The following is a 23,787-nucleotide window of genomic DNA, read 5'->3' as shown; positions in this document are numbered from 1 at the left end:
AACCTTGACCTATTTTAAGAGGTTAAAAAGTCACATTGTGTTCCGTTTTTTTTTTTTTTTTGAGGGGTGAGGTTGACAGGCAATCAGGGTAGAGCGGCAACATGACACCAGTGGGTAGATAGCTGTAAACTCCGTTTTGTTTGTGTGTAACTATAACCTCTTTGCCATATATTATGTAAAAGCTAGCAAGAAATAAACACTTCTAAAACATTGCTTTTGAAACCTAATGACACCTCTGAAGTGATTTACAAGACATTTTGCAGATGTTAGCGTGGTGATGTCACAGGCTGGTCCAGCTAGCTGCAAAATCTGTTTCGTTTGTGTGTAAATATACCTCTTTGTCATACGTATATTACGGAAAACCTAGTGAGAAATAAACACTTCTAAAACTGAAAACACTGCTTTTGTAACTTGATAACGCCTCTAAAGTGATTTACAAGAAATTTTGCGGACGTCAGCGTGTACGCTAACCTCCGCTAACTCAAAGCTAACTTCCACTCTTGTCAAAAGCTCATGTATGTATACATGCACGCCCTCCTGCAGACACTGTTAACACATTAATTTTGTTTATGATGGATTAATTGATTGATAGAGAGGCTTTATTGAACATGTACAAATTGGATGTAAGACAATAGGATCTTAATAATTAATATAAATAACTATATATATATATTGCACTGGGATACCAATTAAACAACTGCAAATTATAAAGAAGACAATGCTCATACGGCTGAGGGTATTTTAGCATTGCGCTATATTTTTAATTTACCTACACAAACTTTTTTCTGTCATTTAAATAACTATTGTGTCATTATTGAAAAGTTATTATTAAAAATAAAAGAAGAAATAAAGATTTTGTAAGAATGTGTGAATATTTAGATACAATTTTGCAGGATTAAAATGAAACTGTGAGAGTATCAAATACAGTGTATTTAGCCTCTGATTTATGAAAAATTGTTTTTGTTTTAATCAGTCTCCTCTCCACTTGAAGGATGATAATTTCTGGCACATCTCTAGAAATCGACTGCAGATGACAAATATGACTAAAAAAAATCAATTTAACCTACAGATCAGTACAGACTGCTTTACCGATGTTGCTGCTGTAATCACCTTGAGCGTTTATTTTTGATCTCTATTTTCCAACTGTGTATGAGTTAAAAAAAATTATTTCTGTAATATTCAGTAATATCAGACATGGATTACATTCTCAGAAGTCCATTTTGACCGTGACGCTGAGGTTGGATTTTTTACCAAAATACATTCCGCTGCCTCATTTGAATTATTCTCACAGATGTTCATGCTATTCTTTTATGCTGCTCATTCCGCATTAGTGCAAAAAGTACCAGCAGATTTCAGTATCGGGTAAATACCAACTGAGCTAATCATAGCGCCGCTTGCACCTCCTTGAGAATCGGACCCATTATGTTGATGATGCTAAATTTTACCAATCTCTACAGCTGTTCATCCAAATGTGATCCCGTTAGAGCAGCGCAGACAGCAGTGGATCCGTTGAGCTGATGTTGATCCCTGTAATTTAGTGTCATTGAGTGGGCTAATCCCCCCAGAGACTGGAGGCCATGGCTCCAACTCATCAGCACAGTCAAGGAGTGGAGTTTCAGTCAGTGCGTATGCCGCTAACACCCGCCTTTCACATCAGCACAGTGGGCTGTCTCAGTTGCTGTTGACGCAGGGAACATTAGAACTTCTGTCATCAATGATGTGAGATTCTAATTGTGCCTACAAAGGCAATGTTTATAACATCCATATTTCAGGTCTGGGATGCAAGAGTGTTAAGAGAGAAGTAGAGAAGAACTGCAGAGAGGATGATGATATCGAAGTGTGTAAATTGAATGTGGAGATGGAGCCGTGCGTGTGTGTGCAGTACGGCTGATAGGGCTCCCCCTCGCTCTGCACTTCCACTATTTAATTGCATGAAAGGGAAGGAGAGGAGATTGCAGGAGCCTTGCGGTGTGAGCGAAGAGAATGGATTTAGAATGTATTAGTATTGGCAGCAAGGCGCCGGCGGTGGGAGGCTGCCCCAGGCCTCTGGGCCCCTTCATGGAAGTGCAGGTGAGCTGTGCCACCTCCAGTTTTGGCAACCCCCTCCTCAGTATTCCATCATTATCGCACTTGCTTCACTGAAAGGCCCTGCCAACTGTACCGGGGCCCACACATGGCGAAGCTCTGAGTCGTCGCCTTATCTTGATGTTTACAGGGAACAGCGATTTGAAACGCATCCTGCTCCAGCTCGACCCTACTGTTCCAATTCTTTAACCGTGATTGGGTGCCCCACTCACCTAATATTTCCACCTAAGAAGGCACCTTCGTTGAAAGGGCTTGGTGTTTTTTTTAGCTTGAAAAAGTGGTACAAATCACCCCTGGAGTCGAAAACCATGAGAAATTGTTTGATACTAATGCTGCTGATATCCTGAAACATTGATAGTCTTTTTGCACAATGGGTGATATTGTTGACAACCACCCATAGTGATTGAAGCCATTGTCCCGCACCGATCTTACCTCATGGGCATTTCCATGCCGTGAATGTCTTTGTGTAACAGCATCACTGTAATATATCCCCTCCATAGTGTGTGCAAGATGGAAAAGGGTCTTTACCTCATCCTATCTGAAACTCCCTGGTAACTGAGCTGCTTGTCAAACAGCTGATAGCTGACTGATGTTCTCTGTTCTAACACCCTCTAACCATGTTATGATGTAACTGGGAGAAAGCTATCCTTTTCTTATTGACATTGTTTGTCAGTCATGCATGAATTTGGGTCATCTATGGCTTAGACAGTGAAATTACACAAAATATTATTGGATCTTCAACAGACACAGTTTGACAAGTACCCCCCCCCCCCCCCCCCTTATTTTCAGACTCAAGCGGGCAGATTCTACACTACACTGTAGCAGACTACCTCCATGCTTGAACCCTCCCCTCAGGATGTCTGTATGCTAAAGGGGCACTCACACTGTGAATAAGATTAGTCTGCCTCCAAGTGTACAACATGCTTATGCCACTTGACTTTGAATCAGCACTGATTTGGAGCATTGCTGGGTTGTTGTGAGGAATAATGCTCTGGCTGGGTTTATGCAATGGCTGTTATGGGGAACCCGGCCTTGTCTGCATGCATGTTTTTAGGCGGGAGCGGCATTTTGGATAAAGCTCTAAGCTGCTTACGGCCGTGGAGAGAGGTGATTATGGGGCCAGCCTCTCTCTAGGACTGACTGGGAGGCAGGGAGGCAACTTTTAGGTCAGCGCCACGCCTCCACAGTGCCATAACGCCACATTCTGCCAGCATACTCCTCAACCAGTTTTATTCCCTGCCCCGTATCAGGCCCTAACCTGTTTCATGGCCTGTTCTGTGAGCCAACATAAACTCATTTCCATGCTTGCACAGCTACTTCCATTGTAGCAGGCTGTTGCACTTCAAATGTATGAAAGCTCATCTGTTTACATTCTGGTGACAGATATTACTGTTTCCTTGGTCATGTGTTAGAAAGCTCGGAGTGCTTACAGTATGTGCAGTAGGCAACCATGGAGCTCCTTTGTGTACATCTAATATCTGATAAAGGTTCTTGTGTGTTTTATCATTGAAAAATTGAATGTCTGTTTTTTGAAGGTCATGCCAACAACTTCAAACAATCTAGTATGTGATTTGTGCAAAAACTAATGGTTTAGAAATACAAGCCACTTGCTAGATAATGTCAGATTAAGTTGTAGCTGCACTAGTGATCCTGGAAGCTCATTGGGAACCTCTTGCTTTGTAACATTGGGGCAACTGGCAGCAACTTCTCTCACTGCTTCATCCAGCTCATATTCCTGGGGCAGGGAGGGATGGGGGATGGGAGGCCGGGATGGTGGATGGGAGGCCGGGGTGGGGGGGTGGGGTGGGGGGGGGGGTGTTGCATAATTAATACCTGCTGGCTACAGGTACATATGGATTTTGATAACTGAATGAATGTTTCCAAAAAGCAATTTAAAGGTTCCACAATGAAGAAGGGTTGGAGAGGAGTGGCTGAGAAGAGAAGCTTTGTTTTGATTCTGAAAACATCACCAGTCTGACATCTAGTGGCAAAAAATTAATTTGAGGGACCTTCCAAAACTCTTCTTTTTTTTCTTGTGGTCTTTTTATGTGAGTGATTAAAAATATAACACCACACAAACAGTACGAGCAAACGTGTTATGAAATGCATGTTGCAGGCAGTGATGTTCACCATTATGTCTTTGGTCATTTATGGTGTAAAGCTAAACATTCCTGCATTCAGACCTCTCCCTGAAAGTGAAAGAAAGTGTGTGTGCAAGAGCTCCTTAGGTGGAAATGTGTCAGCAAGAAGTCAGAATGTTTCACCTTCTCTGTTTGTTGCTGCATAGTGGAGAATGAGATACCTGGATGACCCCTGTCACCAGTTTCATAAAGCTGGCCCTGCTGTTGTTGATTCACTCTGGGTTACATAGAAACATATAAAAGTGAACATCAGGACATTTCTACATGTTGTCAAAATATTCTGTTCTTTTCTATTCTAAATTTAATTTTTTTTTTTTTATCCATTTCTGAGGTCCCTTCTATTCTCAAGGTAGTAAACCCATCATGTGCTACTCAATTGGTCTGTTCTTGTGATTGAAATTTCCTGTATATTGTATCCTGTATCAATTGTGTTGGTAGCATGGCCCAATCAGAGGGTCACCTCTTTGAGTCTGGTCTGCTTGCTCACCTGTGTGCTTGCTCTAGGGGTTGGTAAGGTTAGACCTTACTTGTGTGAAGCCCCTTGAGGCAACTTTGTTGTGATTTGGCGCTATATAAATGAAATGAATTAAATTGAATTGAAATAGAAGTAAGTCCTATACCAGCCCATTGGGCCAGTGCTTAATCCTGGATACGTTAGCATGAAGCGGATATTAGTCCGTGACACCTCCTGGAAAGGACACTAGTTCATTGCATGTTACTTCCCCAGCTGAAGCCAGTTCCCAGCTGGGTAGACTGAGACAGTGCAGAAGAAATGTCTTGTCCAAGACAGGTACAGAAGCTTCAGCAAGATTTGATCCCTGGTGTTTTGGGTGGCAGTCCAACACTTCTACCACTGAGTTATGTGGTCTGTATTCTTGCATTCTTGTTAGAACAGGTCAGATCTGGGAGTATGTGTAAGTACCATGGGTCATCGCACCCACCAGCATTGGAATTGCCTTGGGTCCTCCATGGCAGCCACCCAGGCAGACAACCTGTCCATACCCACCTCTTGAAAATAACTATCTACCACTGCCGGGTGATACGTGGGCATCTCCTTTTTGTTCTCCAGTTGCTGGAATCCTCAATACTGAGATACGTGCATGCTGGATCATGCCCATAAAAATGCACCACGTAGTCAAAAAGTCATAGCTGAATGATGGTTCCTTCACAATGTATTGTTCGTTTGACATAAAGTCAATCCAGCAGTACCTGGGTTCTTGTGGTAGACATCTGTTATGTCTAAATGGCAAATTTTTCTTGTTTTCTTGTTTGTGGACTTGAACATTCTGACACCTCTTTATGAGGGCTCACAGTTGACTTCATATTCTACCGCGTGTCCGTGTCTTTTAAGTTGAATCTGTGGTGGTCGTGACACTGGCACTCCTCTGCAGGGTTTCCTTCAGGGACACCGATAGAGAAAGCCTTTCTGTCTGGCTCGCCTTTAGCTACTGTAGTGTGGGGATTGGCTGTCACTGACCCAGCAGTCAGTGTGTGAAAGCAGCTGGAGTGTAATCTTGTGTGGTGTGGGATCAGAATAGGGGAGCAAAGTTCTAAAGGAGTAACAGTAAAGGGCTTCTGCAGCACCTGCAGAGCACCAGGCAAAATAATAAACAGCCGAGCAGATTGGAGGCAACTCAATTAACGTCACTGACACTGGCAGTCACAACATAAAGACAGGTACACCGCTTCTGTTGCCCTTTTGTTTCTGAACAAAACCTTCCCTCATGTATTCATTGCAGAGTAGGTCAGTCTTTATGAAATGCAAAACAAATAATGATTCATTATTTAACCAAGATAAGGCCTCTGTTTTCCATCTGATATCACGTTCTTTTAAAATGTTTGAGAATTTGGTAGTAGACAGAAGTGAAATATAACCGAATACAAACTATTAGGGGAGGTGATGGTCTAGTGGTTAAGGTGTTGGGCTTGAGTCAGGAAGATCATGTGTTCAAATCCCAGCCTGACTGGAAAATCACTAAGGCCCCTTGGACAAGGCCTTTAATCCCCTAGTTGCTCCCGGTGTGTAGTGAGCGCCTTGTATGGCAGCACCCTGACATCGGGGTGAATGTGAGGCATAATTGTAAAGCGCTTTGAGCGTCTGATGCAGATGGATTTACCATTTATCACTTTCTGGGTGCGTTTTAGCCAATGAATTAAAGAAGTCTGACTGAAATGGTTTGTCTATTAAATACCCATATCAGCAAGATTATTTTTAAGTCTGAGCACCAATGATGAGAGACAAAAAAACAAAAAAAATTTGGCTTGATTTATTTTGTTTGGACAAATCACATTTTATTAAACCAATGCAAACTGTAGATTTTGTGATTGTATCATATTCATTTTTTCCCCCGTTGTCTTGTTTCCCAGGAAGGATCCTCATCAGGTTTTCCAAGGACATCGGTTACCTGGATTCTTTGCTTCCATGGACGTTTGTGGACTTTATCCAGGTGAGTCTCACCTCGGCAGGTTCGGTTGCTGGCACTGCAGCATAGGGAGACCATTTCATGCCTGGCTACGCCTGCTTTATGGTCCAGGTCCCCTAATCTGGAAACAATTACTGCAGGATTACCCACCAGAGCGGCCCAGCGCCTGCACAGATTTAATAAAAGTGTGCACATAGGCTGAGGGCGTGGTTCCCTCAGTGTGGCACAACACAAGCTGCATCTTCAGAGAACGTGTACGGAGACTAAGCCATTTATTGGAAGAGAGAAAAGGTAGCAAAGAGGAAATAATGGCAACAGGATGATGGGCCAGATGTGGAGTAAAAGAGTGTGAAGGCAGGGAGGGGTTGACGAGGATATGAGTGGGAGGGATATTATGTGCATGCAGGAGAGATACGGGAAGTGTGAACTGGTGAGGGGTGGGGGGTGCAGGTCAGCTGAAACAGATCCAGAATGGGTTTTGTGCCTTTCAGCGCAATTCACTTAATGCTGTAATGTCTTATAGGTCTGGTAGCCAAGGGCCACCGTGATGCATAACCAGGTTTGGTTACCAAATGCCACCCTGCCATCTGCCACGAAAGCCTGCGGAGATGAGCCGAGTCATGCACCTAGCGCCACAAAGAAGGGAATGTTCGCTGCACAATGCGAGGTAGAGGAGCAGGCGTGGCTCCTTGGTTTGGGCCAAAGAATAGAACAAAAGTGCGCTGAAAATGAATCCCCCCTCCACAATGCCTGAGTGATGTTTGTGGCAGATACCCATCTCATAGGAGACAAAAGCCATCTTAAATGCTGAAAGCACAAAAGATCATACACACAAAAGCTTTTTGTCTACGATAGTTCTCCCCCTTTTTGATAATAAGGTGAATAATGACTGTAGTAAAATAATAAGTTTGTAGAAGGCCCAAAAGTCCGGCTTAAAACCACTGAATGTAGACTGGGTCATGACTGAGAAGACATTTCCATCGTACATGTGAACTCACTGTACATATCTTATCCTTAGATATTTAAATATATCTGCCAACTGATGGAGCAGGCAGAACTTATATGGTCACCCCTGATTGTTTGTTTACAAGTTATCTTAAAAAGTAATGAATGGAATGCAACAACATTTGTGTTGAGATGGTCCTTAGAGAAGTAAGATCTGGACCAAAAATGCTTTGTATCTTTCTTTTAGCTTTTTGTTTTTTGTTAACATTTTGACATAAGTTGTTTCTGAAAATTTTAAACTTATAATTCCTGTTAATTCTAGAATAGAATTTAAAATTCTTCTTACTTATAAGGTTTTGAATAATCAGGTCCCATCTTATCTTAGGGACCTCGTAGTACCATATTACCCCATTAGAGCGCTTCGCTCTCAGACTGCAGGCTTACTTGTAGTTCCTAGGGTTTGTAAGAGTAGAATGGGAGGCAGAGCCTTCAGCTTTCAGGCTCCTCTCCTGTGGAACCAGCTCCCAATTCAGATCAGGGAGACAGATACCCTCTCTACTTTTAAGATTAGGCTTAAAACTTTTCTTTTCGCTAAGGCTTATAGTTAGGGCTGGATCAGGTGACCCTGGACCATCCCTTGGTTATGCTGCTTTAGACGTAGACTGTGGGGGGGTTCCCATGATGCACTGTTTCTTTCTCTTTTTGCTCTGTATGCATCACTCTGCATTTAATCATTAGTGATCGATCTCTGCCCCCCTCCACAGCATGTCTTTTTCCTGGTTCTTTCCCTCCGCCCCAACCAGTCTCAGCAGAAGACTGCCCCTCCCTGAGCCTGGTTCTGCTGGAGGTTTCTTCCTGTTAAAAGGGAGTTTTTACTTCCCACTGTAGCCAAGTGCTTGCTCATAGGGGGTCGTTTTGACCGTTGGGGTTTTTCATAATTATTGTATGGCCTTGCCTTACAATATAAAGCGCCTTGGGGCAACTGTTTGTTGTGATTTGGCGCTATATAAAAAAAAAGTTGATTGATTGATTGATATAATTCCAAAACTGGACTTCTGGAATCTTTGTTAGGCTGACTCATGTAGATAACTGTAACTGTAACTGAAACCAACTGAAATAGAACTGAAATAGATTGGATGGTTCCTCCCAAAAAGAAAGTTCTTGGCTCAAGGCCACCTGTGTCCATTCTTCGTATACATCTTGATTTTGGTCAGGAAAAGCAGCATCCAGTGTTAAACATGGGCCACACCAACATGCGGATTCCTAGTAGATCTGCTTTGGTGACCATGAGCAAAAATGAGAAAAGCCAAACCAGCCACCAGGGGGCGATAGAGACAGTTTGGCTTTGTGATTTTTCACTGACTAAATTTCAACCCATTTGACATGTTAAATCACAACATTTGAAATTTTACTTTTGCTTAGACCACATTAAACTTGCAATCTTAGACAGATTTTCAATCTATTACATTTAGGCTTGGATTAAAATTGAAGCCTATTTGTCTTTAACTTCACTACAACATTTAAGCCAACAGCCAAGGTTTGACTGAGTGTGACGTGTGGGTGAAATGGGTGATGTGATTTTGCAGTGCCAAAGAAATATTATTGTTATAGATCCCAATGCAAAATCAAACCAAAATAATAACAAGGATTGCTCAGTCTTCACCCCTACCTCAATGTTCCAACTCTTGGCAGAGGAGGGTTATGTAAGGGGTTATGACCACCTCTGTTCATCTGCATCTGCTTTATATCAAGAAACAGTGAACAGATTTTGGCATAAATTTGTGAGAAGATGGTCTGTGGGTCAGAAAAGTGTTGATTAAAGCTACAATGTGAAGGATTTAGTGTCATCTAGTGGTAAGGTTACAGATTGCATTATGCCATTGCCGGTTGTGATTTTGTTTCCCTTCATGTTTTGCTTCTTTGGGGATGGGGATTCCTGCTTCCTTGTCTTGTTTTGTGAGAAGCAGTATGTGTGAGCCTCCATTTTACAGAAATGAAGATTTTCAGACTTGTTAGCCTGCGCTAGCAACCAAATGAGATACGCATATTAGGTTCAATGAAACCTCTGTTTTAGAACTTAATTGGTTCTTAAATGTAGTTCTTAACCCGAGTTGTTCTTAAACCCAAACCAGTTTTCCCATAAGAAATAATGTAAAATAGATTAATCAGTTCTGGCCCCAAAAAGAACACTGTGGTTTTACCTTTTTAACAGCATTTCATGCATAAAAGGCACACAAAAAACAAAGAATATGCATAGTATCTTATACAAAATACTGAACAGTAATTATAATAAAATAGACAATTTAATTTCACTCTACCTGTACATAATAGACCATAAGAACATCAGGTAATTGAACTTCTGAATGGATCAGACACCTCTGGTTGGATTTAGTGTTGTATGCTAACAGCATTAGCACTTTAGCAGCGGTCAGTAACTTCACCCGTTAGCTCCACTTAATGTATGAGTACTGGAAAAAATACGTGATTCATAACTTTTAATGTCCACAACAGAGTAAACCATTAGGAGACCCACCACTCAGTTCCCCAAAAAATGATTTAATAAAGACGGCCTTTCTTGTTTCTTCTTCTAGTTTCAATTTTGTTGGCTGATTGCAACCCAAAATGGTGCATTACCGCCATCTACTGTGGTGAAGGTGTTGATGAACCAAGACTTTGTTTGAAACATGATGCATTTTTCGTTCAAAAATATGTTCTTGAACTGATTTGTTTGTAAAGAGAGCAGTTTTAAAACTGGGATTCCACTGTATGTCCTTTTTGGACTGCTACACTCAACAAAAATATAAACGCAACACTTTTGGTTTTGCTCCCATTTTGTATGAGATGAACTCAAAGATCTAAAACTTTTTCCACATACAAAATATCACCATTTCCCTCAAATATTGTTCACAAACCAGTCTAAATCTGTGATAGTGAGCACTTCTCCTTTGCTGAGATAATCCATCCCACCTCACAGGTGTGCCATATCAAGATGCTGATTAGACACCATGATTAGTGCACAGGTGTGCCTTAGACTGTCCACAATAAAAGGCCACTTTGAAAGGTGCAGTTTTGTTTTATTGGGGGGGGGATACCAGTCAGTATCTGGTGTGACCACCATTTGCCTCATGCAGTGCAACACATCTCCTTCGCATAGAGTTGATCAGGTTGTCAATTGTGGCCTGTGGAATGTTGGTCCACTCCTCTTCAATGGCTGTGCGAAGTTGCTGGATATTGGCAGGAACTGGTACACGCTGTCATATACGCTGGTCCAGAGCATCCAAAACATGCTCAATGGGTGACATGTCCAGTGAGTATGCCAGCCATGCAAGAACTGGGACATTTTCAGCTTCCAAGAATTGTGTACAGATCCTTGCAACATGGGGCCGTGCATTATCCTGCTGCAACATGAGGTGATGTTCTTGGATGTATGGCACAACAATGGGCCTCAGGATCTTGTCACGGTATCTCTGTGCATTCAAAATGCCATCAATAAAATGCACCTGTGTTCTTCGTCCATAACAGACGCCTGCCCATACCATAACCCCACCGCCACCATGGGCCACTTGATCCACAACATTGACATCAGAAAACCGCTCACCCACACGACGCCACACACACTGTCTGCCATCTGCCCTGAACAGTGTGAACCGGGATTCATCCGTGAAGAGAACACCTCTCTAACGTGCCAAACGCCAGCGAATGTGAGCATTTGCCCACTCAAGTCGGTTACGACGACGAACTGGAGTCAGGTCGAGACCCCGATGAGGACGACGAGCATGCAGATGAGCTTCCCTGAGACGGTTTCTGACAGTTTGTGCAGAAATTCTTTGGTTCTGCAAACCGATTGTTTCAGCAGCTGTCCAAGTGGCTGGTCTCAGATGATCTTGGAGGTGAACATGCTGGATGTGGAGGTCCTGGGCTGGTGTGGTTACACGTGGTCTGCGGTTGTGAGGCTGGTTGGATGTACTGCCAAATTCTCTGAAACGCCTTTGGAGATGGCTTATGGTAGAGAAATGAACATTCAATACACGAGCAACAGCTCTGGTTGACATTCCTGCTGTCAGCATGCCAATTGCACGCTCCCTCAAATCTTGCGACATCTGTGGCATTGTGCTGTGTGATAAAACTGCACCTTTCAGAGTGGCCTTTTATTGTGGGCAGTCTAAGGCACACCTGTGCACTAATCATGGTGTCTAATCAGCATCTTGGTATGGCACACCTGTGAGGTGGGATGGATTATCTCAGCAAAGGAGAAGTGCTCACTATCACAGATTTAGACTGGTTTGTGAACAATATTTGAGGGAAATGGTGATAGTGTGTATGTGGAAAAAGTTTTAGATCTTTGAGTTCATCTCATACAAAATGGGAGCAAAACCAATAGTGTTGCGTTTATATTTTTGTTGAGTGTATATCAACATGGTGGTGCAACATGGTGACCTCCATGAGGAGGCCCACTCCCATGTAGATATGAAGGGCTCATTGTAAGGTTATGAAAACACATCGCTTCATTGTTGCAGGCAATTATACACTATTAAACAGATTGTATATACCATTTCTACTACAACCCCTGGCAAAAATTATGGAATCACCGGCCTCGGAGGATGTTCATTCAGTTGTTTAATTTTGTAGAAAAAAGCAGATCACACGCATGACACAAAACTAAAGTCATTTCAAATAGCAACTTTCTGGCTTTAAGAAACACTATAAGAAATCAAGAAAAAAAGATTGTAAATTTTCATTCCCAAAACTAACACCTGCATCATATCAGATCTGCTCATTAGTCTGCATCTAAAAAGGAGTGATCACACCTTGGAGAGCTGTTGCACCAAGTGGACTGACATGAATCATGGCTCCGACACGAGAGATGTCAGTTGAAACAAAGGAGAGGATTATCAAACTCTTAAAAGAGAGTAAATCATCATGCAATGTTGCAAAAGATGTTGGTTGTTCACAGTCTGCTGTGTCTAAACTCAGGACCAAATACAAAAAACATGGGAAGGTTGTTAAAGGCAAACATACTGGTAGACCAAGGAAGACATCAAAGCGTCAAGACAGAAAACTTAAAGCAATATGTCTCAAAAATCCAAAAATGCACAACAAAACAAATGAGGAACGAATGGGAGGAAACTGGAGTCAACGTCTATGACTGAACTGTAAGAAACCGCCTAAAGGAAATGGGATTTACATACAGAAAAGCTAAACGAAAGCCATCATTAACACTTAAACAGAAAAAACAAGGTTACAATGGGCTAAGGAAAAGCAATCGTGGACTGTGGATGACTGGATGAAAGTGATATTCAGTGATGAATCTCAAATCTGCATTGGGCAAGGTGATGATGCTGGAACTTTTGTTTGGTGCCATTCCAATGAGATTTATAAAGATGATTGCCTGAAGAGAACATCTAAATTTCCACAGTCATTGATGATATGGGGCTGCATGTCAGGTAAAGGCACTGGGGAGATGGCTGTCATTACATCATCAATAAATGCACAAGTTTACGTTGATATTTTGGACAATTGAAAGGATGTTTGGGGATGATGAAATCATTTTTCAAGATGATAATGCATCTTGCCATAGAGCAAAAACTGTGAAAACGTTCCTTGCAAAAAGACACATAGGATCAATGTCATGGCATAGGGTCAATGTCAACGAGCAGATCTGATTTGATGCAGGTTTTAGTTTGGGGGATGGAAATTTACAGGGTGATTCCATAATTTATTCCTCAGAATTGAGTGATTCCATATTTTTTCCTCTGCTTGGTCTAAAAAAGTAACCGTTACTGACTGTCACAATCTTTTTTTCTTGATTTCTTATAGTGTTTCTTAAAGCCAGACAGTTGCCATTTGAAATGACTTTAGTTTTGTGTCATGTCTATGATCTGCTTTTTTTCCACAAAATTAAACAACTGAATGAACATCCTCCGAGGCCGGTGATTCCATAATTTTTGCCAGGGGTTGTAATAAATACTCCTAAATCTTGCAGAATGTAGCTTGAGATTTTGTGCTGGGATGAATTCAATCCCACAGTACTATTGAAAAATGTTCCTTGAAGCATGCAAATGAATGTAAAGACAAAATTTGCACACTCGGCCCTTCAGCCAGCCACCAAAGTTGGACTGACTGTGTGTGCACTTTGTTTGTATTGTATTTGTCTACAGCAGAACATAGGAGGAGATTATCATTGAGGACAAAGGTGGCATCCTTTGGACAAAGTACTTTTGTTTGTGCTGCTTTCTGCTCTTGTTTGCAGGTGTCTTTCATGGAGCAGCCTTTAATGCTTTCAGGAAGGAGTTTTTTCACTTTTTTTTTTTTAATCCTTGTATTAGCTGCACAGAAAAGCTGCTGATCCTCACTATTGTTGCTCATTCATGGAGGGACATTTCCCCATAGTCATTGTTCAAATGGCTGTCAGGACGGAATAAAGTGAAACTTCATAAACAAAGCCCTAACTGGTTTATCTCTCTCTGTGGGGAGAGGCTGCGTCGGTTTGGGGATTTTCACCAGAGTCATCCCCTTTATGGTGCACTAAGCACTTCACAGCTCTCCAGCACTGCCCCCAAACCCATCTAACAAGGGGATTCCCTCAAGCTGGAGGGAACCTAGATACACCTGAGTACCTCTCCCCCCGTCTCCCACAGGTCGCAGTTCGTAGTAATTTAGTATATTGCAAAGAAAAAAAAAAACTCTTTGTCTCTTCTTTTTATGGTTGAAGGACAAAGAGAGAAATGTCAATTAAAAACACCTCAGGCTTTGGAGACTGTCAGCTTTTGTGTGGACTTGACCTTTAAATCCGAGGTTGCCTCTGTTTTCATAGATGGGGGCGAGCGTGACAATAAGAGGTGAGTCCAGGGGTCTCTCAGTGGAGGAGTTCTGATGAAGGATGTTGTCCATTTGCACCATGAACTGTGACACCCACAGTTACATGCTCATCGGTCTTCAAACTACGTTTGTCAGCATGATTATGCTGTAATAATAGACACGTGGTTTTAGTGAATAAAATAAGTCTAAATTATACACATTGTAAAAGTGTATAATGTAATTTGATCTTAGGGTTTTTGGCTTAACACGTATTGTAATTTATAGTACTGAATTTTAAAAGGTATAGTCCCTTTTTTATTTTTTTTTATCATTTAAGCCATAAAATAGATTTCTTCAGCATTAGTATAACTATAATCAGTAAATTTATATTGGTGTTACATTGGTCAGTGTAGCATGTTGCCAATATGATCAAAATTCATCTAGTCAAGAAACAGTTTAGGATTTTGCCTCACACTTGTTAAAATACAGCTTTTTGTGGGGACTCATGGTAATTAGATGACGTTGGGGTTTCTCAGACCCTCAGATGACATGCTTGGTCAGCATCAGCATCATGGACCTGAAGAAACATGATGGACCTCCAGTTGGGGCTGAAAGCGGAGGTGAAAAAAGACAGACATGGCTGCTTAATATCGGAACCAGAGATCCTGTTGGGAAGAACTAAGGATAATATGCGGGCATATTTCACATAATAATTTTCACTAATGACACAATGACTCAGTAGGGAAACTAACTTTTTAGCATAGCTTTATGAGAAAAGTATCCGACCTTTTTATTTTATGCAAAAAATATATGGATTTGATTCATATGTTTTTACGTCAGCCAAGCTTGAACCTTCGTGCGCATGTGCGAATGACGCAACCGGACAGGCGTGGAAAAACTCACACATGCGCATGAAGGTTCAAGCTTGGCTGACGTAAAAACATATGAATCAAATCCATATATTTTTTTGCATAAAATAAAAAGGTCGGATACTTTTCTCACAGACCTCGTATATATATGTGTGTGTGTGTGTGTGTGTGTATTTGTTAGAATCTGGAAATTCTGAATTCCCAGTTTCCATTAAATGCAGCATAATGTTTGAACCTTACACAAGTACGAATGCACTACCTTATTCATGTCCATCGTGCCTACAGAATCTCTCTCCTTTAAAAGTCCTCGGGTCCGTTGGTGCTGCTCAGTGTTGCTACAGTTACTTTGAAGAGTTACTTTATTAGTTACTTTTTTAGTTACTTTATACATTTACTTCATTAGTAGCTTTATGCAGTTACTTTATTAGGAGCTGCCGACAACTTGTAACTAATACGTAATGCAACTATGTAGTTAATGTAACTTCGTTAGTCTTAAGATTGAGTAATCAGCAAAATAACTAATCAGCAATTCAACTAATAGTTACTTTGCTGAGTACTCAATCTTAAAAATAACCAGGTTAGATTACTAGTTACTTTATGAGTTACATTCAGCAGCTGCCAACAAGTTGTCCACAGCTGCTAATGAAGTAACTGTATAAAGTAACTAGTAAAGTTACTTTTCAAAGTTACTGTGGCAACACTGGTGCTGATGCTGATCCAAAGATTCTGTAGTTAATAATTCTGAAATGAATGATTGTCTACGTCTCCTCTGGATGGGACTCTAGTCCAGTGCAGATTACTTCCCCAGCCAAGGCCAGTATCCATTTACAGCTCAGACGGCTGAGACACTGCAGATAAAGTGTCTTGTCCAAAGCCACAGAAGACCCCTGGGGCTCAAACTACTTTAAACCATTGTCCACCGTTTTTAGAAATAGTAAAATCTGATGTAAAGCACTTTAATGCAAATATGTTTCAAGCGTTTTGAAATAGTTTTAAACCAGTCTTTATAGTCAAAGTCAGTTAATATCTGTGTGTGGAAAATGAATCAGAAAAGCAGCCAATTCTCTCGGATGAGAAGCTGAAGCACTTAATATTTGGACAGTCACTTTTAAACAATGGATCAATTTGATTTATTGTTTCAACATTGTAATGCAGAGTGGCTATGGATGTTTAGCAACACAAGCGGGGTGGATCTGTAACATGTCATATTGTGGCATGTTGTGTGTCAGGCCTCTTTAGTGGTGTTGTGGGATATGAGAGCTGCTGACGTAATGCGGGAGTGCTGTAGGATGGGATTTCATCGTCTTTCTCAGGGTTTTTTTTTTTATACCAAGCTGATGACAGACATACTGAAGAATGCACTTGCTTCGGGCGCCTGCAGGTTAGCCTGAGAAACACAGAGGAAACATAGATGCCACACCGTAAATCCCCGCTGACTATTGTTTTAGGACAAAGCCATTGTCTTTCTGCACAAGGTAGAAAAAAGACACAAAAAGGGGGGATGACAAAAGATACGCTGCTTGCTTTACTTGTGTAAAAGATGATAAAAACCAGAAGATGAGGAAACACGAGTCTGCGCTGAACTTGTTGCAGCTTCACATGTGGTCATTTGTGTGTGATTATTGCTGCCTGTTGTGTGCGTTTGTGGTCGCTGTGGTGTGACACCTTGGCTGCTCTGACTCAGATGTGCAGGACACGAAGTTACATAACTCATCCTGACACTAATCTGCGACCTCACCACGTCAGTATGATGACATCGGTGCTTCCTGTTGGTGACTTTTGTGTTTTTCAAACATGTTTTTGTGCTTTTAGTGAGAAGAAAAAGAGATTCCATGCATGTATGTGCAGGCATGCAGGACGCTCGGCTTTTGTAATTTGCCGGACACAAGTGATTTATAGAAGAGAGAGCGAGAGTGCATTTCAAAGCCTTTCTCTTATTTCCAAAATGGGGTTGGAAATCAACAGCTTGACTGAGCCCAAATAAGTGACTTCTTTTACCTTTTCACGGCACACAAAGGCCTAATCCGAGGACTACTTGAGCCACCAATGTAGACAGCCACTGAGACCACCACAGTATGTGTCAGACCCTCCTCGCCGCACACAAAACACATTGACTGCAGCTTTATGAAGTGAAAATAGCCCAGAAAGGGAGAATGTGAAGGAGGTGTCCACAGTCATTTCTCCCAAAGAAAGCCCGCAGCATCTGGGCATTTAATGCTAAAATAAAGCCCAAAGACAGAGCAGAAAGGAGCGGGTCACTGCTATTGTTCCAGGGCCTGAGTGGAACAGCCACGTTTTGTTTCATTACCACTGACCCTTGCAACTTATTGTGCCACCGTCACAGAAAGTGTGGAGTTAGGCAAAAAAAAAAAAGAAAGAAAAAAACGGACGATTTTAAAGTGCTCTCCCCTCATTTCCCATTTTGTTTGCACTTTTTTCCCAGTGGCGTTCTCCCTCCGCTATGTCACTAAATAAAGAGTGGATGAGAAAGAGATTTTAAAAAAAAGAAAGAAAAAAGCATTGATGCCTCATATCCGGAGGGATGTTTAATTAAAGGGAAGTGTTTATTTTCCACTGTGCAAGAACAGTTGCTATCATTGCCGAGCACAAATATAGCAATTAACTTCAATTTTCTACATTTATTTGGACATCAAAGAGCCGATAGCATCGTTTAGAAAATAAAGCAATTAGGCCAGGCAGAGATGTGAATGGATGGTGGACGCAGCGAAACGCTCTCGCTTGCGTGAATGACTGAAGCACATGCGTGCTGTAGTTTTCCTTTCTTGCTAAAGAGCAATTAAGAGTAATTCTTTATTTAAACAGATTGTACACAAACCCTTTTATCCACTTTCATGTGCAGCGGGATGTGGCTTTGGGACTTTTCCTGTGTGGCTTCATGTGAGATATGGATGTGGTTGTTTGGTGGCGTGTGGGGGGGTTAAGAGATGTGGGCTCTTGTGGACGAGGCTGGATCACTGCTTATCAGAGTCATCTGTGTGTAGCGTGGGTGGGGACTGCGGTGTATCCGATACTGACACGATAAGGAAATGGATCACATCAAACAGGGCCTTGACGACAGACGGCCTTGGGGAGCCGATGGAGGCGAGACTCCTATCTAATGGTTCCTGTTCCTCCTGTGTCCCCTTAGATGACCCCACTGTCCGACATGCAGTAGCTCCCCCCCCCGCCCGTGGTCCTAGAAAAAATGGAGCCCATTTGAATTATTATTAACTGACGCGCCTACATATGGAACAGGTTGGTCACTGGGATAAGGCTAGGTCATTATTCGATTTTCCTGGTCACACTATCTGTGTGTGTGTTGGACACGACATTTCATCTGCATTGTCTCAGTCCATCCATCTATAAATGGGAACCAGCCCTGACTGAGGAAGTAACCTGTGTCGGACTTGCCTCCTCTCCGGGGGGGGGTCATAAACTCTCATATCCCACATGAATCCGTCACTACGGAATCCGGCGATGAGCACCGGCACAAACAGTCCCCCTTGAATGAGCTAATTGACGGTGCTAATTCTTCTAACACACAGACACAAAAAAAAAATCCACTATGCTATAAGCTATCTGGAGGCATGAAGAGCTGTTGATGCAATTTTTTTGCTGGACTGAGGAAGTACACTGTTTTTTTGTTTGTTTGTTTGTTTATTTATTTATTTATTTTTGAAGTATCACAGAGTACATTGTAAGAACAATTTTGGACACCTATTTAAAGTTTGTGTTGGACTGTTGCTGTCAAAGCACCAGTGATGCACACCAAAATGTAAGTCCCTTTTCTGTTGTTTATAAATTAATATAATATCAAATGACAAGGATCTATTTTAGCCGTTATATAAAACAAATAATGAATGTTTTTACCTTCTTTCAGTGGAACAAATATATTTAATTCAGTGAAAGCTGGAACGTACCATTCCTTCTTTCACCTCATGAAATATTCGAACCATTGAACTCATAAACGTTCATTATTTGTATATTATTTCATCCGCCAAGGAGGTTATGTTTTTGGTCGCTTTGTTTGTTTGTTTGTTTGTTTGTCTGTCTATCAGCAGGACAACTCAAAAAGTTTTGAACGGATTTTGATTAAATTTTGTGGAGTGGTTGGAAATGACGAGGAACAAGTGATTAAATTTTAGTGGTGATCCGGATCACGATCTGGATCCCAATGCTAACGCAGTAGCATGTCTATGGCATTTTTAATGTTAAAAGTTAACATTAAGCAGTTGCAGCTGTCATCACGTTTGGGTGCATTTGTTTTCAAATTGTAATATTTCTTAAATTTATTTTTGTTTATAGAAATTTTGTGGAGTGGTTGGAAATGACAAGAGGAACAAGTGATTAAATTTTAGTGGTGATCCGGATCACGATGCTAATGCGTTAGCATGTCTACGGCATTTTCAGTGTTAAAAGTTAGCATTAAGCAATTGCAGCTGTCATCACGTTCGGGTGCATTTGTTTTCAAATTGTAATATTTCTTAAATTTATTTTTGTTTATACGAGGTCTGTTAGAAAAGTATCCGACCTTTTTATTTTTTTCAAAAACCTGTTGGATTTGAATCACGTGTGCTTGCATGAGCCAACCTTGAACCTTTGTGCGCATGCGTGACTTTTTTCACGCCTGTCGGTTGCGTCATTTGCTTGTAAGCAGCCTTTGTGTGAGGATGGGTGGAGTCTCTCGTCGTTTTTTCTTTGCAAGGAAATGGCGGAACGACTGGAGCAGCGCGACTGCATCAAATTGTGCCACAAACTGGTCAAATAGCCAGGTGGAAACCATTCTGATTATTCAGATGGCTTTCGGTGCCGATCCTCTGGGCATCACACAGATTAAGGAGCGGTACAACCGGTTTAAAGACGGCCACACAACGGTGGAGGGCGCGCTGCGCTCCGATCGGCATCAACACGCTGAAACGACTGGATCATTTCCAAAGTGAACGCTGTGATGATGTGGGACCGCCGAGTGATTATCCGAGAAATTGGGGAAGAGGTGGACATCAGCACTTTTTCGGCACATTCCACTGTGAAAAGATTTTGCCATGAAAAGAGTGGCGGCGAAATTCATCGGCACGAAGCTGATGGCGCAGCAACAGCGCCTCCATGATAAAGCCTCACAGGACATGTTGTGACATGCCCAGCTCGTCCACAATTTCTCGGATAGTGACACGACTGAAAAGCCACCGAAAGCCGTCTGAATTTTCCGAATGGTTGACGAGCTGGGCATATATGTTTTTGGGAAATTTGACAATTGTGTCAGTTTGAAAGTCTATAAAATCAAGAAGTTATGATATTGATTTGCTATCATGTCTCTCTCTCATTCATATATATACACACACATTCATCTTCAACCGCTTAGTCCAATCAAGGGTCGCGGGGGGCTGGCGCCTATCCCAGCAATCACCCAGGTACACCCAGGACAGGACTGTCGCAGGGCCACAAACAGACAAACAAACACATTCACCCACTTGCACACCTATGGACAATTTAAAGATCCCAATCCACCTAACCCGCATGTCTTTGGATGTTGGAGGAAACCGGAGCACCCGGAGGAAACCCAAGCAAACACGGGGAGAACATGCAAACTCCACACAGAAAGGCCACGGGTGGGAATTGGACCCATGACCTTCTCGTGAGGTAACACTGCTAACCACTAAGCCACCATGTATATATATATATATATATATATATATATATATACACTCAACAAAAATATAAACGCAACACTTTTGGTTTTGTTCCCATTTTGTATGAGATGAACTCAAAGATCTAAAACTTTTTCCACATACACAATATCACCATTTCCCTCAAATATTGTTCACAACCAGTCTAAATCTGTGATAGTGAGCACTTCTCCTTTGCTGAGATAATCCATCCCACCTCACAGGTGTGCCATATCAAGATGCTGATTAGACACCATGATTAGTGCACAGGTGTGCCTTAGACTGCCCACAATAAAAGGCCACTCTGAAAGGTGCAGACAATGTGAAAAATGTTTTTGAGATTTTTGCAAATTTGTTAAAAATAAAAAACCCTAAGAAATCATATGTAATAATTTCACAGCCTTTGCCATGAAGCTCAGAATTGAGCTTTATATTCCAGCCTCATTGAGAAATTATGTCACAGCCTCATTCCAAAATAGATGAAATTATTTTTTTCCTTAAAATCCCCCCCCCCACACACACAATACCACATAATGACAATGTGAATTTTTTTTAATTTTTTTTTTTATTTTTGCAAATTTATTAAATAATAATAAAAAAAAACCTAAGAAATCACGCATATGTAAGTATTCACAACCCTTGCCATAAAGCTCAAATTTGAGCTCAGGTGCCTCATGTTTCCACTGATCATCTTTGAGATGTTTCTACAACTTAATTAGAGTCCACCAGGGGTAATTTCAGTTGATTGGACATGATTTTGGAAAGGCAAACACCTGTCTACATATAAGGTCCCACAGTTGACAGTGCATGTCAGAGCACAAACCAAGCATGAAGTAAAAGGAACTGTTTGTAGACCCCAGAGACAGGATTGTCTTGAGGCACAAATCTGAAGAAGAGTACAGAAACATTTCTGCTGAAGGTCCCAATGAGCACAGTGGCCTTCATCATCCATAAATGGAAAAAGTTCAGATCCACCAAGACTTTTCCTAGAGCTGACGGTCTGTCTAAACTGAGCAATCGGGGGAGAAGGGCCTTAGTTAGGGAGGTGACCAAGAACCTGATGGTCACTCTGTCAGAGCTCCAGCATTTCTCTGTGGAGAGAGGAGAACCTTCCAGAAGGGCAACCATCTCTGCAGCAATCCACCAATCAGGCCTGTATGGTAGAGTGGCCAGATGGAAACCACTCCTTAGTAAAACACAGCCTGCCTGGAGTTTGCCAAAAGGCACCCGAAGGACTTTCAGACCACTCACTTGCTCGCTCACTCACTCACTCGCTCATCTTCAACCTCTTACTCCACTGGAGCCTATCCCAACAGTCATAGGGCGTGAGGCAGGGTACATCCTGGACAGGACACCAGTCTGTCGCAGGAACCACATACAGACAAACACATTCACACCCACAGGCTCACCTATGGACAACTGAATGTTTTCAGTTTACTTGCATGTTTTTGGATGTGGGAGGAAGCCAGAGCCCACAGAGGGCTGTAATTGCTGCCAAAGGTGGATCAACAAAGTATTGAGCAAAGGCTGTGAATATGTACTTATATACATCTGATTTCTTAGTTTTTTATTTTTAATAAATTTGCAAAAATTTCAGAAAAAACTTTTTCATGATGTCATAATGGGGTGTTGTAAGTCCAATTTTGAGGGGAAAAATTTTATTTACTCCATTTTGGAACAAGGCTGTAACATAAAAGAATGTGTAATCACTGTGTGGGTACATAGGTCCCTTTGGATGATCTTTTGTTTTCACTCAGGGTCACCACAGTAAATCCGAGGTGGATCTGCATGTTGATTTGGCACAAGTTTTACGCCGGATGCCCTTTCTGATGCAGCTTCATATTACAAGGAGAATGGGCCACGTACGTGTCCCATCCAGTGGGAGTTGTAGACTGTCATCTGCTTCAATCTATGGAATTTGAGGATACGCATCGGGCACCAATGAACCTCATGGCTTTTACAGGAGTTAAACCAACCTACTTGAATGAACAGCATCACCAATAAGCAGCAGAATCTTGATAAATCTGTGATAAGGCATTAATTGTTGGAAAGTGTCGGTACACGGACCCACAACAGGGGGCGCAAATGAACGGACAATGGAGTAGGTCAAATAACAACACTTTACTGTGTGAATGTGCACAACAAATACAACAGATTACAACAATAGATCAGAATCAATCCACAAAGGTGTCGTGTGGGCAGGCTCGAAGATAGGAGACACCTGTCCAAAGCAGAACCGGAACCACACGATTTCCTCCGCCACCAGACCCCGGGAATACTGGAGCCGCCAAGTCCCGAACTCCCAGGTGGCCACTGCCTCCGCGTGTCGGACCTGGTACTGCTGGCGAGGAACAAAAACACAATTAAGGTGGGCGCGTTTGCACCCAGTAATCCACACGGCAGGAAAGCTACCTCCACCTCTCGTTGGAAAAAAGGTCTGTTATCACTCACAAAAGTCACAAAAGGTTACTGTCAAGCAGTCAGCTGAGAATATTACCTTCCAGGTAGAACGATATCTCGGCAAAGAGGTGGAGACGTCGTCCTGCTGATGTACCCCTGCTGATTGGTAACAGCTGTTGCAGGTGATGCGTGACAGCTGTCACCCTAGCTGCTCCTGTGAGGCAGCTGCGCCCTCTGGTGCCGGCCTCTAGGGACGCCCACCAGAAGCGCTGCCGGACAACTGCCACGGTTCTTCGCACCCCTGGATGACAGGAGAGCTTGGAGCCGTGACAGAAGTCCAGGACTGCAGCCCTAGCTTCTGGTGGACGTATAGTTTGTTTCTTCGGCCCAGTTCCGGGGTCCGGGCTTCGTGCCAGGGCCTCCCGGACGGTTCTCTCTACGTCCCAGGTGAGGTGGCCACGAT

General features: G+C 42.2%; 1 protein-coding gene across 1 annotated transcript in view; it reads left to right on the top strand.

The window, feature by feature from the left end:
• The window catches only part of LOC117524236 (multidrug resistance-associated protein 4-like), a 139,786-nt gene that overhangs the window by 57,153 nt on the left and 58,846 nt on the right, over positions 1 to 23,787 (top strand). Inside the window, exon 22 of the mRNA XM_034186010.1 lies at positions 6,594 to 6,673. Coding sequence (XP_034041901.1) covers positions 6,594 to 6,673 — 80 coding nt within the window. The remainder of the gene's footprint in view (positions 1 to 6,593; positions 6,674 to 23,787) is intronic.

The sequence above is a fragment of the Thalassophryne amazonica genome, chromosome 14 (genome assembly GCF_902500255.1).
Source record: "Thalassophryne amazonica chromosome 14, fThaAma1.1, whole genome shotgun sequence".
Lineage (NCBI taxonomy): Eukaryota > Metazoa > Chordata > Actinopteri > Batrachoidiformes > Batrachoididae > Thalassophryne > Thalassophryne amazonica.
The sequence above is the reverse complement of the archived record's forward strand: the minus strand, read 5'-3'. Positions and strand labels throughout refer to the sequence as shown.